At 35.0% G+C, this 16,427-nt stretch overlaps 1 protein-coding gene across 2 annotated transcripts in view; it reads right to left on the reverse strand.

Moving 5' to 3' along the window:
• The window catches only part of LOC118198941 (monocarboxylate transporter 10-like), an 82,663-nt gene that overhangs the window by 18,730 nt on the left and 47,506 nt on the right, over positions 1 to 16,427 (reverse strand). For both annotated transcript variants that reach the window (XM_035370722.2, XM_035370721.2), the window contains exons 4-5: positions 13,666 to 13,782; positions 1,072 to 1,212 (exon numbers count right to left, since the gene is read on the reverse strand). In XM_035370722.2, coding sequence (XP_035226613.1) covers positions 1,072 to 1,212; positions 13,666 to 13,782 — 258 coding nt within the window. The remainder of the gene's footprint in view (positions 1 to 1,071; positions 1,213 to 13,665; positions 13,783 to 16,427) is intronic.

Raw genomic sequence — 16,427 nt, forward strand, 5'->3', positions numbered from 1 at the left:
ATGTTGAAAAAATGTTCGCGTTTGCTGACTTTTAAGAAGAGACTGTTTCTTGACTGTCTTCATGGATTATATTCTGGATTCTGTTTACACTGTCTTATTCAGAGATTGCTTGACTGCTTTCTTTGATTCCGATAGCTTGGATTTACTTTTTACCGCCCTGATTTGAACGTGCATCTTCGGATACTTCTGCCTCGAGAGAAGACTTTCCAACAGGTTTCGAGCCTGATGAACTTAAGTGTGCTTTGAATTAGGAAATCCACTGGTTAGTTTTATGTATTCATTTTCTACTTGTCAGGTCAATTTTTGGAAAGGAGATGCAAATTTAAAACCCCGAAAAAAATTAATGTAACTCTGTCAAAACTCTAGACATCAGCCCATGTAATTACTCATCACCTTCCGTCAGTGGGTAGTGATGATTTTGTAATAATATTTGAAGACGAACTTACATTTAATTCTAACTCAGATTTTTTTCCCTATCTTTATTACGAATTAGAATAGTAAATTTGATTTGTATGCTTTATTTAAACTTAATATCTTTCTAAGGAATTTAATACCATATCAGCATGTGCTATATTTGTATTTAAAAAATTAAAACTCTCAGGAAAATATTGAAAATGAATATTTGTAATTTATATGTGTATCTTCTTTATCTGTTTCCTACGGTCACCATCGTAATAATCAAAATTGCAATTAACCATCAGAATTTGGGTTATGTCTGAATATCTGGAAGAATTATAATCAAAGCTTTTAATTTGTGCACCTTAACTATTTTAGCTACCAAAACAATAACAATGTAGCTTTCCGACCGTAGCAGCCTCTCAAAATAATTTTCAATCCGAAGTGCCTCCATACAGCCACAGAGGTTCCACGACCCTAGAAGCAAACTCTGCTAATTACCATCTGAGGAGGTAACCCTCTACGTATTTCAGTAATTCAATGTTTTATTTGGTTTTTTAACCTTTAAAAACTATTACTTACAAAATTATAATTGCAAAATAAATTTCCTTTTAAAGTGCTTATATTCAACTGAAATACAAAATGGAAGAAGAGAGAAGTGAAAAGTTTATAAACCTGTTGCAACATGATTCTGTTCACAGCCGGAAAATCTGCTAGTTTTCCGAAAATGATTCTTCCCACTCCAGATGTCAAGCCGATGCATGTGACTAATACTTCACCATTGGCATTTGGCAGAATGTCTTTCACATGCTGCACCTGCAACAATTAAAGTGTTAATTTGCTATAGCTAAAAATACTTTAATAAATTATCATATATCTTTATTCATTAAAAATAAACAGTAAAATTTTTTACCATTTTTTTTTTTAATTTCATTAATTTTTTTTTATTATTTCGAACACGTAATTAAAAAAAATCTTATGTGTACACCACATGACTTCCTTGTACGGAATATTAAGTTATACATATTTTTTGATGCATTTCATTCAAACTTATTTCCTCGAATTTCATTACAGGGATATTTCTTATTCAATTAATTCAGTTCTCACTTCGTGGAAAGGCAAAAATACAAAACTTCAAAATATCTTTATTAAAAATTTACAAATACAGAAAAACATAAAACACCAAATACAGTTAAAACAAATAAAAAAAGATTTTTACAATTAAAATTAGAGTTTCTATGCAAAAACAAGCAATTCGGCCAGCGGGCAAGAAGGCAGATTTTTCAGTGCACAAAACTGAAAGTTTACTTTTGGTCCCATTTGGCAAAAAAACACAGAAAGTGCAGAAACTGACTTAATTCACTGTTCTGCTATGTCTCAAACGTAAACAAACATGGCTGCTATGGTAAAAAAAATAAGGCTAACCGCATTCAAACAACTTTTAAACTGTTGATAGTTCTACGCCTAATGCATGGAGATTAACTAAGGGCATGAAAACTTTAATCGGAAGATAAAAACAACATAGTTCAATCATTTTTAAAGCAAAAATTGCATGATTTACGAACATATAAGAATTAAAAAAAACTGAGCTCACAAAATCGGGTAACAAAGTGGTTATACATATATTTGGTTCAGCTCATTGCAACCAAAAAGGGAGGTACACAACTACATGTTATAGCAGTCCTATATACAAAATTTCAACGTTCTGAGGCTACTCGTTTTTGAGTTATGCGAGATACGTACAGACGTCGCGAAAAAATCTCTTCTGAAGCAATTTTTAAATACTCTTTGCAACTCGCTTGGGAACAAAGAGTCCTTTATTCTGTCCTTACGTAAAGATGTCGAGCAAAAACATTGTTAAATTGCATTCGATGGCGGTCAAAATGGTTATTTTCGTTGAAATATGATACCCCCAAAATTTTCGCGAATCTGAGATGCACAACGATTTTTCGCTTATTTTGGTTCAAGGCGAATTGTGCAACATTTTCTCGACTAAAACTGTACAGCAGTGGAAAATTAACATGGCGGCATATAATGATATTGGTGAGAACTGGTTCTTGCTTTGCTATCGATTGTGTCTTTTTTCTGAAAATGAGCTTTCGGAAAATCCTCATCCACTTTGACAGATTTGCTATCTGGAAACATGTGAATCATTTACACTACAATTTCTTACCCGGATGGATATGGATAATGAATGGCCTTGGAACATTCTGTGGTCTGACGAAGCTCATTTTTATTTGTAAGGTTCTGTAAATACGCAAAATTGCAGGATACGGACGACCGCGAATCCGTTCCCAGTACAGACCATTACCGCTTCACTCTGAAAAAGTCACTGTGTGGTGCAAAATAACGGTAGCGATTGTCTTCGGCCCGTTCTTCTTCTAGGAGGTGATGCCTGCGGGTCCCGTTACCTGCGTCGTTACTGGCAAGCGGTATGAAGCACTTTTCCGTAACCATGTCCTTCCCGCATTTTAGCAACGTCAATGTCCGGATAGCACGAAATTCATGCAAGATTGGCGCTCCTCCGCACACTGCTACTCGTGTCAAGCAGCTGCTGATCGCTCATTTCGGAGATGATAGAATCATAAGCCGCCATTTTCCAACAGCGTGGCTGCCACACTTTCCCCGACTTAAACCAACGTAACTTTTCGCTTTGGGGCTATCTGAAGGATGTTGTTTACAGTGGTCGAATTGCAAATCTGGCCGACTTGAATGCAAGCATCACGCACCACATTCATAGCATCAGCACAGATACCCTCCGATCTGTTGTGGAACATGAAGTTTTGCGCTTCCAATTAGCAGCAGAACATGGTGGAGAGCATATCGAACAACTTATGCGTTAATCATCCATAAGGTGTTTGTTTCGTGAAGCTTCTCTTGTAACTATCGCTGTTTTCTCTGTAAATACATATTCTGTCTTTTCACTAATAAAATTGTCGAAAACCCTTGGAGTCTATTGTTTCCTTTCGGCTATACATCCACAACAGGAATGTGAACACTGACAGGGCCATTTATTGATAAATTTTCGAACTTTTTTTTTTTTTTTTTTCCTTCTCCAAACAAAATTCCATTATCTCAGGACTGTTCTGGTAAAATATCAAGTCATTCTGACCTGTAGTTTTAAAGTTAGAGCGTTTTGAAATCGCAACTTTAATTATAATCATCCTGTATATTATATTCACATTTCCGCTTGGACTAAAAACTCAAAAAATAATCCTACAGCTTTAGAAGAAAATAGCCCAGACCATCAGTACTGCTTCTAGTTTCTTCTAGGTTAAGACTGAAGTTCTGCCCAGGACTTACGTAACTTACTATGGTACTCTTTTATCAATAACACTTAGTCTACGCACTGAACGGTTTTACTTCACTGTTTTCCTATGCTCATATATGTTTCGGAACTTGTTACAGTTCTTTCTTTGCACCATTGTACTGTTATATGTATAACACTTCAGATAATATTTCCTTTATTCCATTCTTTTTTGTTGTATTTCAGAATGTGCGTGCGTGATATACGATATAAATAATTATTATTATTTCTTTGCAATTAAAATTTCTTAATTAAATTTGAATTTAAATTTGCTTTATACGAATAGAGAATATTTGTTAAATTCACGTATGTATATGTGTAATCTAGAATATGTGAGACTAGTGTATTTATGTGCATGTATTACTATTTTTAAATTTTTACTGCTATTTAGAATATATGAGCTTAGAAAATTTAGGTGTAGGTATGCATGTATGCATTTCTTGTAAGTGTAACCCACACATAGGTGTACCAGGGTATGTATGGATGAAGTGTGTGTCAGTGGAACGTATTACTCATCCATTGACTTAAGTTCACCTTTATATACTGCAGTATGTGTGTGCATACTCTCATTATATCCCTAATTAGTACCATGATTTAAATGCATTTTTATAGATGTGCATGTATAATGTATTTGTGTAATTATTCCTTGCTTGTATATATATAATATGTCTACTGTTCTAAATGCAACGGACATATTTCTTTGTAATACACATGAATTTAATAATTGTAACATTTCTTTGTAAACTATGTCAGTTCAACATAGCATCAATTAGCATCTGGTCTGCTATCATCAGCAAGGACTGTGATATCACAGATATTATGGTTCTGTGCGCTGAGATTTAACAATTCTCAAATTCCCGCCTGGGTCGGAGGTCGTCTCGGTGGCGTAAATGTAAAGTACGCATGTACAAGGATTTTTGTACAGATGTCTTTGTCAAAAGAACCTTAATATAGAAACGATTTTTCAAATTAATGGTTTTGGCGTGGTGCCGATAAAATAAATTTGGAGAACATGATTATCATTTGAAACTTTTGCAGTATAATGGATTGCGTTGTTGCCAGTGCCAGCCAGTGATATTTCCTGGATTAGAACGGGCATTATCATCCCTAAGGAGGAAATCAAGATCAACTGCTGCAATGTATAGAACTGGTAGGAACTGTCAAGTGACTATCATGCTGCAATCATGCAGTTATAGACAGAAACCGTCGATTCAGCTTAGTTACTGTAGCAATATGCCACACTAAGGGATTACCACAACTGGTGGTAATCCCTTAGTCGACGAGGCAGAAGTCTTCAGTCATGAATTACAAACCACAAAAAAATATGCACCCAGAAGAAATCGATCCACAACACGAAACTCGGGAGGAATGTATTCTGGTAAGATATATGTAAATGCTTTAAATTTCAACGCCAATGAGACAAGGTTATCAGGACTTGTATTCCTCTTTACTTGCTTTGGAAGCATGAACTGTCCTGACTCGGAACAGGGAGCTTACTCAAGCTATGTTCAATAAATTGTGAAGTAGACAATATACACAGGAAGGGTATACGAAACCCTTTATTTTTCTATCCTTACAGCGATTTCCGGAACTTCGGAATACAGAGACCAACCACTTGTGGTCTGAACGTAAGAATATAAAAATACTAACTAAAACTCTAACTAAAACTAACTTTGGATTAATATACAAGTGCCTAACTTTAAGATTGGCCGTTATTTAACAAAAATCCGTATGTAGTACAGAGAGCTGCTAAAACTACGATACGTTTGAAATTATCAATCAAGAGGACTAAACCTCTGGCCTTGAAGGCAACCAGCAACCGAGTAAAACTACTATGGCAAGCGGCCTGCTTCCAATAACTCCTTCCTTTCTCTCTTGCTTGGCAAAAAGCCACAACTTAAGTACTTGGCGTTAGCAAGACAAATTCGCATAAATAAGTTAAAGCTTTTAATTCTGGCCGGAAGTAGAAAATAAGAAGTGATAGTAAAGATTTAAAATAAAATAAACGTTAGTAAAACTTAGGATCCTTACAAGGTAAGCGCGCTATGCGCATATGAGATGCGCAGTAGGAGAGCTTACAGGGATGATCGCTCGTGCCGTAGGGCTATCCAAACGAATTTGTCGATTTGGAAACGAATTGCTATACTAATTACCGATTTGTAACCTTCTCACTGCCATAACTTCTTAATAAAGCCATCTTTTGTTCTGAATTTGTAATCATTTGTTTATCTTCTCATACACTACATTACATGTCAAGTTTCGTGATAGTAGTTCGTTTCCTTTTGGGTGCATATATTTTTTTGTGACAGAGTGTATTAAAGAAAAGACCTACATCTTTTACTGTCCTGCTTCAATGCGTCCGACATTACCCGCTATTCGTTTTTATCCCTAGAACACAAACATCATCGAACTTTATAAACACTTCCTTTGAGCACTTAAATGAGCTTTCTCAAACCCTTCAAAATGCTGGAATCTTCAATAGCTTCATAATTAGCATATTTTCATATTTCTACGATTGATACCGATGTGTGTAAGAATAATAGGAATTATGGTGACATCTCTTCATTAAAAAATCTTATTTCAGGGAGTAGAATTATATCTAGGCTATATGTTTGCATCAGATGTCTCGTTGTATGTCTTTATAGAGAAATCAGGTATTTTTTGGTAGCAGGAAAGATGAAAAATTAACAAAGCCTTGGCCGGGAATCGAACCACAGATCTCTGCAATACCGGCCCAGCGTGCAGAACTTCTGCACCACGAAGGCACGCTAGGAAGGCGAGAGAAATACCTTATATACTCCCCTTTTTAAAGGGCGACTGGGGTTTTTCTGGGTAAGGAGAATCATCATCCAATACCCTTTTAGTTCGGGCGCCACTGTAGAGACATTAGGTATTTTTTGGGAAGCAGGCAAGATGGAAAATGAGCAAAGACCTTCGCCGGGAATCGAATCACGGACATATGGAATACCGGCCCAGCGTGCAGAACCACTACACCACGAAAGCACGCTAGGAAGGCAGGAGAAATACCTTATATCTTTCTAAAAAAATCTTTAATTGATTTCTAAGCTTACGATTTACCATTTCAAAAGTATTAATTACGACTACGTATTTATCGCAACTCGAATTTGTACTAATATTAGCGGATTTTCTGAGGCTTCTACCGGAATTTTCGGCGAACGACGACAAAAAATAAAGAAAGAAAGAAAGAAATAAAAATAAATAAATAAATAATAAATAAACCCTGCTACTTTTGGACTTTTTCATATTATTTTCTAATTATTGCCCTACTTGTTGGATTATATTTTTTTTATTTAATTAATATTAATTTTTTGGGAGGGTTATTTTAAGCAACATCTTTCGGAAACTGGGGGACGAGAAGAGAGGTGAATATAGAATTAGCATTTGAAAAACATTTTAATTTGTGCCCACAGTTCTCACGCACAGCTAATTCTCAAAATGATGCTGTTTGCAACTAAGGTAATAATTTTTCGACAGCAATTTAAAACCAGTAAACGCATTTTTTAATTATTTAAGTCTTTTTAAAATTTTTATTAGTGCATCTAATTCATATAAACTAAAATACATTTAATTTATCATACATCCGACGTCGAGATTTTACTGAATATTTGAAGTTTTGTTGCAAATAATAAAAGGCGTCTACATAAAGCCTTTTTTAAGACTGTTTTATATTTTGAAATATGCTTTTTAGATGTTTGAAAGCTTTAATAATAAATTCTTCGAGGTGTTACACTGTACTCTGAAATTTTGAGATTTCACTTATTAATTTATTTTCGGATCATATAAATAAATAAATAAGAATAAAAGCTTTGGAAACGCATTTCAGATGGAATTTAGTAAATAAAAGTTTTGGAAACGCATTTCAGATGGAATTTGGTAAATAAAAGCTTTGGAAACGCATTTCAGATGGAATTTGGTAAATAATTTTGTGATTCTGACATTTCGCAGTACGAGTAAAGTACAAAATTCCATTCACTTCATTCATTTAATTCTGAATGCATACTAAGAGATATAAACAAACGATCACTTTGTATATCATATACACTTAGCATGTCTGAAATGGTTATATCTCTGCAAAGTTTGTATTTAAATTTAAAATCAGGCGAAAAAAAAAAAAAAAAATAGTGGTGCCGAAGAGGACAGATTTGTGCCTGATCACCATCAAGAGTTTTATTTAAAATCTATGCCAAACTAACGGTGCTTTTTTATTCGATTTTAAATTTTAAGATTGGTAAGTTTATCTTTCATTTGTAAAAATTTGATTCGATTCTTTTCGTATATTTAAAATAAATAAATTATAAATCATATATTAAAAAAAAACTGAAAGCTTTCAGATTTCATGTAACGCCCAAAATGGCCTTTTCTAAAACATTTTGTGTGTTACCTTTATTTACTAAATATCATGTTCTAAAAATATTTCAAAAGAGCATATCGTTAGAATTTCCGATTCACAGTCTCACGCACGCTGGAGATAAAAATGTTTTTTTCCGTATAGTTTTGCCACTGCTCGCTTTAAAATCGTTGAGTTTGTTAATCAGAAATTCGTTAAAGTTTTACAAAACTTGAAATAGACAATAAAACAAATTCGAAATTCAAAATTTGGGCTTCTAAGTGCCCATGTTCAGTTGGAGGACTACGTTATTCAAAACTGGATGGCTCTAGATACCGCTGTTTTTTCACAATGCGAGAAGCATTCATGCAGATTCTTCATTATTTATTTTTTTTTAAATACATTGCAATAATATTTGGTGGCAACAGTTTGAAAAGTGAATCAACGCGGAAAGTGAAACGACGCAAATTTTGAGACTGATAGCCCTTTCGGTCTAACGCCCCTTTGGGCTAATGAAAATTAATTCATTTCATTTCTCAGAGCTTATGAAAGTGTTTTAACTAGCTTGTTTTTTAACTTTCATTTTATTTCTAAGATAGCACTTTAATCAGTGCAAGTAAAGTGAAACTTGGAGAGATTCTTCAGTTAAAAAATATAGCCTTGATATTTATCACAAGTGTTAACAAAAGCACAAATGCTTCCCTGTCTTAGAAATTAAAATTTTCAAAATAACATTTAAACATGACACTCACCCCGTTTAAAGTTCTATCAGATTGCTTCTGAGAAGAGTAATTGAAAACATCTTCGCATTTATAAAATCAGTTTTGAAAAAGGCTGGAAAGGCTGATTTATCAAAGATGATATTACAACAGCCTTGAAGAACAAGAGGGTATTATTGTATTAGTTGATAACAGAAGTGTTAAGTAGTGAGTTCATTCAAGGTTACTAAATAGCAGTCTATTAGTATTACGTCACGAAAACTGAAATGGTCCCGTGGCGTTTTAAAAAGGATTACGCTGACTGCAAAATTAAGAAAAGTGCTAAACCAATGTATTCTCATACATCTGCCTAACAAACACCCGAAAATACAGAAATCTAGAATTACTTTAAAATCCATCTCTGACGGAGAGTAAATAAATTAACACATCTATGGCGTAACTAAGAGCGTTAACAGTCAGGAAGCGTTTCAAGAGTTAAAAGACTGTACTCGCTTCTTCGGTAGACGGTAGATTTAGGGAGGAAACCCCCTAAATACGGAGAAGTTATTTAAAACCAAAATGAAGATAGTTCGGAAAGAAGCATTTATGATTTACAGCTTTTCCACATAAAATGCTATTCTTAGACAACTCCCAGACATCTACGATCATGAACTACCATTGCATGCAGAACTACTTTTGACAAATTACCTCACGTGTGAAATGTGAAAATTTAAAAGTTTGTCTTAGTCTTTTCAATTACTGAAAATTAACAAGATTTTTCATGAACATGACAGTAATATGTTAGCAGAAAAGCATGAAAGGCAAGCATTTTATAGAATGTCTAGTCATTCTATATAATGCGTGGCATTTCTAGGCAACGTATATCAAATGGCTGTTTTATTTTGACTTACCATATATCTTCCTCTTCCGAGTAACGTATATAATATTTAAGCAATGTGAAAAATGATGAATACTATACTACTATTTCTGAAGCGTAAGCACTGTTATTAAACAGCTGCATGTGAAAATGGAAGAAGTAGGAATCGTGAAGTATGGGATTATACTGTAGAAAGAGGGAAATACTAATGCTGAATTACTTTATTCCCCAACAAGGTAGACGGTAATGGTATCGTAAATTTATTTTATACAGGGTGTTTCAGCACAGCGGTTACAAACTTTCAAGAGATACGGAGTACACCTAGACGATGGAAAATCACATAGCAATGCATAGTCGGAAACGCTTTCCTGGCGCGGTAGTGACGACACAAAACACATGAATTACCGCAGCTACTGGACGACTCACACGTACCCGCTGCGATGCGTTCTGCCATATGATTTCAGCATAATGTGACATCCTCACATTACAGCCTTGATCTACGTCTCCACTTGAATGCAATGTATTCTCAACATTCGATCGGCAAGTTGGTCCGGTGCATTAGCCAGCAAGATCACAGACCTCACATGCACTGACTACTTCTTCTGGGGCTACGTCAAGACAGGGGTGTACGAAACCCCAGTTAACAGTGTTGAAGAATTTGTTGCGCTCATCTTGACAACTGCTAACGAAGTCTGGGACACGTCTGGTATTTTTCAGAACATCAGATCTTTCACTTACCGCAAATGTGAGGCCAGCATCACGGTCCGTTGTCGTAATTTCGAACAAACTCTTTGATGGCAGTCGTTGTCTGTTTTTGTTCTTATTTCTTGGTTTCTGCAATCGTAAGCGTAATAAACATGTTTTCTCATCCTGTTCGTGTCTTTCCTTTCTTGTAATATTTTGTGTTATGACTACCGCGCCAGGAAAGCGTTTCCGACCATACATTGCTATGTGATTTTCCATCGTGTAGGTGTATTCTATCTCTCCTGAAAGTTTGTAACCGCTTTGCTAAAATACCCTGTATATATGTATGCATACAAAAGAACTGCTACCTGCTGCTGTTGACCATAGAGCTATTTCATAGTCACGAAAGTCTCCATCTCTCAGTAAGTACTAGGACATAAAGTGAATTGTAATTTGGCATAGAATTCCTTTAGGCATTCCAAGTTGGTGAAAGCCATTGTCTATTACTCAAAGTCACTACTAACAGCTTACACGAGTTCCACCATCCCTTGCCGACATCCAGATCCTAATATTAAGTGTGGCTTTCAGGGGTATTTTATATACACTCATGTCTATAAATTAAGGATAATGCAAAATCAGACAAAGGAAGAGTTAGAAGTGAAACAAATTTGACTTATTTGTAAAGCTTATTTATTAAAAAGGTAAAGAGCAAAAGAAGATGTTATATGTTTGATATTATTAAAAAAATTAGCGATTTTTTCTCCCTGGAGCAAATTATTAAAAAACCTACTTACAAAAAATCAATATTACATGGTTGGTATGATTGTTAATACATTGTATGTCTCCCAGACGATGCAATACAGTCCGTAAAACGTTTAGTCATACTGAGTATCAAATTATCGATCTGATCTTGGGGGATATTACACCACTCAAAAAGCAATGCTCTCCGAAGTTCCGGTAGACATGTAGGAGGAGGTTGACGGGCTGCAACTCGTCGGCCAAGACACGACGTGTCTCACACGTGCTGTACTGGATTCAAGTCCGGTGAAAATGCTGGCCAGTCCATATGGGTGATATCCTCCGATTGAAGGCATTCCCTTGCGGTGTTTGCACTGTAAGGACGGGCGTAGTCGTCCATAAACACAAATTGTGCACCCATGGCGCCCCGAAACAAACGTACATGTTGTTCCAGAATGACGTCCCGATAGATTTGGCTTGTCATGGTTCCAGTTTGAACATGCAGGTCAGTTGTGGAACCCAGAATAATTCCACCCCAAACGAGCACTCCTGCACCACCGTAACGGTGTCGTTTAATGATGTTTTCTTGGTGGTAACGGGTGCCTGGAGCTCTCCATATGAAAGTCCGGCGAGAATCAGACTGCAAGCTAAACCTGGACTCGTCGGAAAACATCACACAAGCCCACTTTTGCAGTGTCCACAATGCATGCTCTCTACTCCAGGCTAACCGCAGGCGACAGTGAGTTGCAGTAAGTGGAACGCATCTGACAGGTCTACGAGCACATAGACCAATCTGCCCTAAGCGCCTGTACACGGTCTGCCTTGAAATTGTCGTACCAGTGGCTGAAGAGAGCTGACGAGACAGGTGTGAGGCTGTGCTCCGCCTGTTTCTTTTGGCAGTAACTGCCAAATACCGGTCCTCATTCGGCGTTGTAACTCTGGGGCGACCTGTGCTGTAACGTCTACTCATATTACCATCATCGTGGAATCGTTGCCAAAGCTTGGAGATGACACGCTGGGCAATTCCAAGTTCGTCTGATACTTCCAGTTGGGTACGCGCACATTCCAGACGGCCGATAATTCTACCACGTAAAAAATCATCCAAATGTGTCCTTTGTGTCATAACTATTCGGTTATTGCACTGAAATGCTTATAAAGCGCCTGCGAACAATTTTACTTCTTTGCCTGTATCCCTTATATATCACTCTCTTACACTGTCGTCATTGTGACGTACCATCGGTGTCATCTGGTCATCCTGAAATTTGCATATGATTCTTGAAGATGTGTGTAGTGATTTTACAGGTGATATATTTATTTTAGAGTTCGATTTCCGCGTGACTCCGAATTATCCTTAATTTATGGACATGAGTGTATTTCCATGATTTACTTTTAAGCAATGAGTACGAAATATGCGAAAATCTAAGCGTTTCGTACCTTTTTCGTATTTTATTTTTAATCTAAGCGTTTCGCATTCTTCTACTTTCATTATTGTATAGAAAGTCGAATTTCTCACTTTGTCACTAATAAATATAATTTATGAATCTCACTGAGAAGAAATTTGAATATATGCGATATTTTTGCACTTGTCAAGAACGCATTATATTTTCAAATGAGTGAACTAAACACGAAAATGCAGTTTTTACGAAATTTCTCTCCTTTTTAAAATATTTTACATTCGGTTTAATAGCCCTATGTTCGAAACGTCTGCGAAAAAGTATCTTCACTTACGTGAAACTTGAATGAATGTATGAAGTGGAATCATCCGAAGTTGTGTAGTTCGTGTTCTAATGCAAATGAAGTTAAAGCATGTAGTTAGAAAAGAAACAATTACTGTAAAATTTAAAGTTAGGCAAAAACAGCAACCTTAGATTCAACATCTGCGGCTCCATAAGGCAACTTCTTTGCCCAATTTTAGAAGCTAAAGCAACTTTCGCGCACTGTTGAATTTTGAGCAAAGAACCTTGGCCTTTTTTGTTCAGAGCTACTAAATCCCTGATACAACACAACTACTTATTTTCCATATTTCTCATCCTCTAGCCACGCTGTGCTCTTATTTAAGATGTTTTCTACGTAGTCAACGTTTTGCAGACAATTCAAGCTATTCAAAATGAGACGACAACCAGTCTACGACGGTTATCAAAAAGTACATTCTCGCACTGCTTCTAGGAATTTCAAGAACGTTGTAGTAAATATTTACATTCCAAAGGACGAAGTGAAGGTTTTGAAGGCGCCTAAAAAAATAATTTTTTGCATTTCAAATAAAACTGCTCTACAATTTTTTTCATTTAACTATTGAACAGAGGGATCATTGTGCTTCACAAAATCTCTTAAAGCAATACTTTATTATTTATGACCTCAAACGAATTACAACAATTTTATACATTTAACTAATTATTAGCATTTACCACCATCTTGTTTTTAAACATTTTTTATGATGTAGGTTCTTACGTTATTCATATATTGTGAAAATAAAATGAGGAAATACGTTATGTCTCCAATTCTAAAGGCAGAAAAAGTGTCCGTCTTTTTTTTTTTCTTTTTTTGACATAAAATGGTTGAAATTAGTAACATCTTCATGCCCTCATTAACTGAAAAGTATTATTATTTAAGTACTTACCAAATGAACATAGGGTACAAAGTACCCGAAAAGAGCAGTTGGAATGGCAAACACCCACAAAAGATATTTTTTGTTCTTCCATATGGAGGTGTCTAAGCATCGTCCGCAGCAGCCATCCTATAAAGAAAACAGAAAAGTTTAAAAGACTTTATTTAAGAAGATCACTGCATTGTGCGAAATATATAAATTTTAACTCCTGGGGCTACGGTAACGTCAGATTAAAATTATAATAATTATATATAAGCTATATGACACGTATAGATGAATTAAAGGGAAAGTATGTAAAAGTACCTGCATAGTATATATGAAATGATTTTTATTAATTTTTATTATGTGATTCATTATTTACGAATGATTGCTACATTTTATTTTTAATTATTATTTGATTATACTAATTTTCATAGAAACAATTATTGTGCGTCTTTTAAGCTGTCAAGTACATTTGAAAGATCAAAAAATGGCAAACATACGTATAACGCATTTCAAAACTCAATATCTTTAAAACTAACTGGTTTACGATCGTAAAACTTTTGTATACTAAATTCGATGCTCTTCACACTGTGCCTCTTTTACCCTGCGTTCCAGATATTAAAATATTTTTAATTAATTAAGAATAAGGTTTCTATATTGTCATCGACATAAAATTGTTATTTGTACTGCGAGCAGGATTATAAATGAAAAATTACTACTTTTAATTAGTTTTTTTTTTTTTTTTTTTTTTTTTTCCAAATAAAAAATTAATCCATATTAAACGGGTACTTACGTATTACCGCAACGACCTTGACGCAGTTTGGAGATCTTTTGCAGAAGAAAAGATGAATCGGTGAATTTTCGGATTGCAGCTTATAATGGATTTTATGGTCACCAAAAGAAGTGTTTCTCAACTGGATTTATTCCGAGGACCGGTAACATATTTCGATACGTTCTCGCGGACCGATAAGTTTAATAATTCGACCCATTGGCACAATTTTTCCACATAAATAAATACTAAACTAGAAAACAATTTTTATTGGAATGTAGGTGCTGTTGTAATATCGATTATCGGCCGATGACACTTTGGATTTTGGACAGACAGCTGAATATTTCGCGGACCGGCAAATATTTCTTGCGGACCGGCGGTTGAAAAACACTGACCTAAAGAACTGCTATGAGCATGACTGCTAGAGTTTGTCGACTTCTGAAAATCTGGCGATTTCTACTAAGGTGGTTGCAATAATACCCTAAGTAATAAATGACCTACTTTAAAAAGTAATCGTATTATATTTTCTTAATAAATGATCCTTTTTTTATTTTTCAGACTTCAGAATTGACTAATTTTTATTATAAAATGAAAAGTAATTTTTGAAATTTTTAAGGAAGAAGCATAAGAGTTTGCCATTTTATGTTCCCACAAGGTTCATACAATTAACAAGGTTAAGTTTCAAGGTAACAATTAACAAGGTAAGTTCCCACAAGGTTAAGTTTTTCCGAAGGTCGGACCGATTAAGAGAAATCATGCGCAAAAGCAGGAAAATTATATTTTTGAGAAAGTTAAGGATATAATTACTCTAAAACCTTACAAAGCCATGTCATTTTCTCAATATTAATAAGGGAATATAAAACTATATTTATAAATTCATATGCATAATTACATACTTAAACAGTATTGCAAACATATTCATCATAATTTTAACTGATACAACGAAAAGCGACGAATCGAAATGATTTCAAATTTAATTATAGTTCTACAAGTTCTTATGCCAGAAGCTCAATAATTTCCACTTCTGATAAAAAAAAAATTATAATCACAAAATTATATCACTCTTAACTGAAATTTAGTTTCTAAGACATCAATCTTTTCGCTCCGGCTCCTCTTGCTAGCAAATCTATCGCTTCTGCTCTCTTCAAAATTATGTTTTAAAATGTAACGCTACTGATTTAGCTCTTAAAGTTATTTTATTGGCTTGCAAATGCGTGGCAACGAGAAATATAAAGCAATAGTAATTCTGCCACTAATACTCCTTATTGCGTCTACACGACTTCAACTTCTCGGTAGGAATGCAATAACAGTGCAATCAACCTTCCGATTGCACATCTAATACATCTGCATTTATATTCAAATTATTACATATATAAATGTAATACCTTGATGATTGGACGATAGATATAATGGATTTGGGCAGTTGTTTTACTGCATACTGAAAACAGTTGTTTGTATAATGTAATGTTCTGAAATGAGTAGTTGTAAAATGTATTTGGGCAGTTGTTTTACTGTAGTTTGTATGACGCATAAAGAAGGAGAGACATTTAGACAGACGTAGTCGTAGATACATCATACAATTTTATTACTGGATAACTAATTCTTTATACACTTATTCTTCTTCACACATCACCAGAGGCGCAATTTGCACCCAGTTTCATTTGAAATATATATATTTGAGACACGCATTTAGACATTATATAAAGCAGAGAGATAAGCGGCACCTGTTGGCAGAGCGAGGAAAAGCACACGTTCACAGAAAACCTGTTGAAAAAACGTGAGTTAAAAGTTTCTTTAATCGGATTGAAAGAAAGATATTCAAATTTTCTCTGCGTTACTTAAGTTGAAGGAATAAAACGGACTATTGCCAAATTAAAGTTAGTAGTTTGTTTTCATTTTTTTATACCATATTTTGACAGTCGGGCACAGGAATGAAGAAGCATGGCATCTAATGATGACAACAGTACTTAAATTGCGCCGGAGCCCGGCTCCGGTACTTCTCAATTTTTAAGATAAATTACAA

This window comes from Stegodyphus dumicola, chromosome 6, assembly GCF_044657685.1.
Source record: "Stegodyphus dumicola isolate Sdum_Otavi_A_Nest chromosome 6, ASM4465768v1".
In the NCBI taxonomy this organism is placed as follows: domain Eukaryota; kingdom Metazoa; phylum Arthropoda; class Arachnida; order Araneae; family Eresidae; genus Stegodyphus; species Stegodyphus dumicola.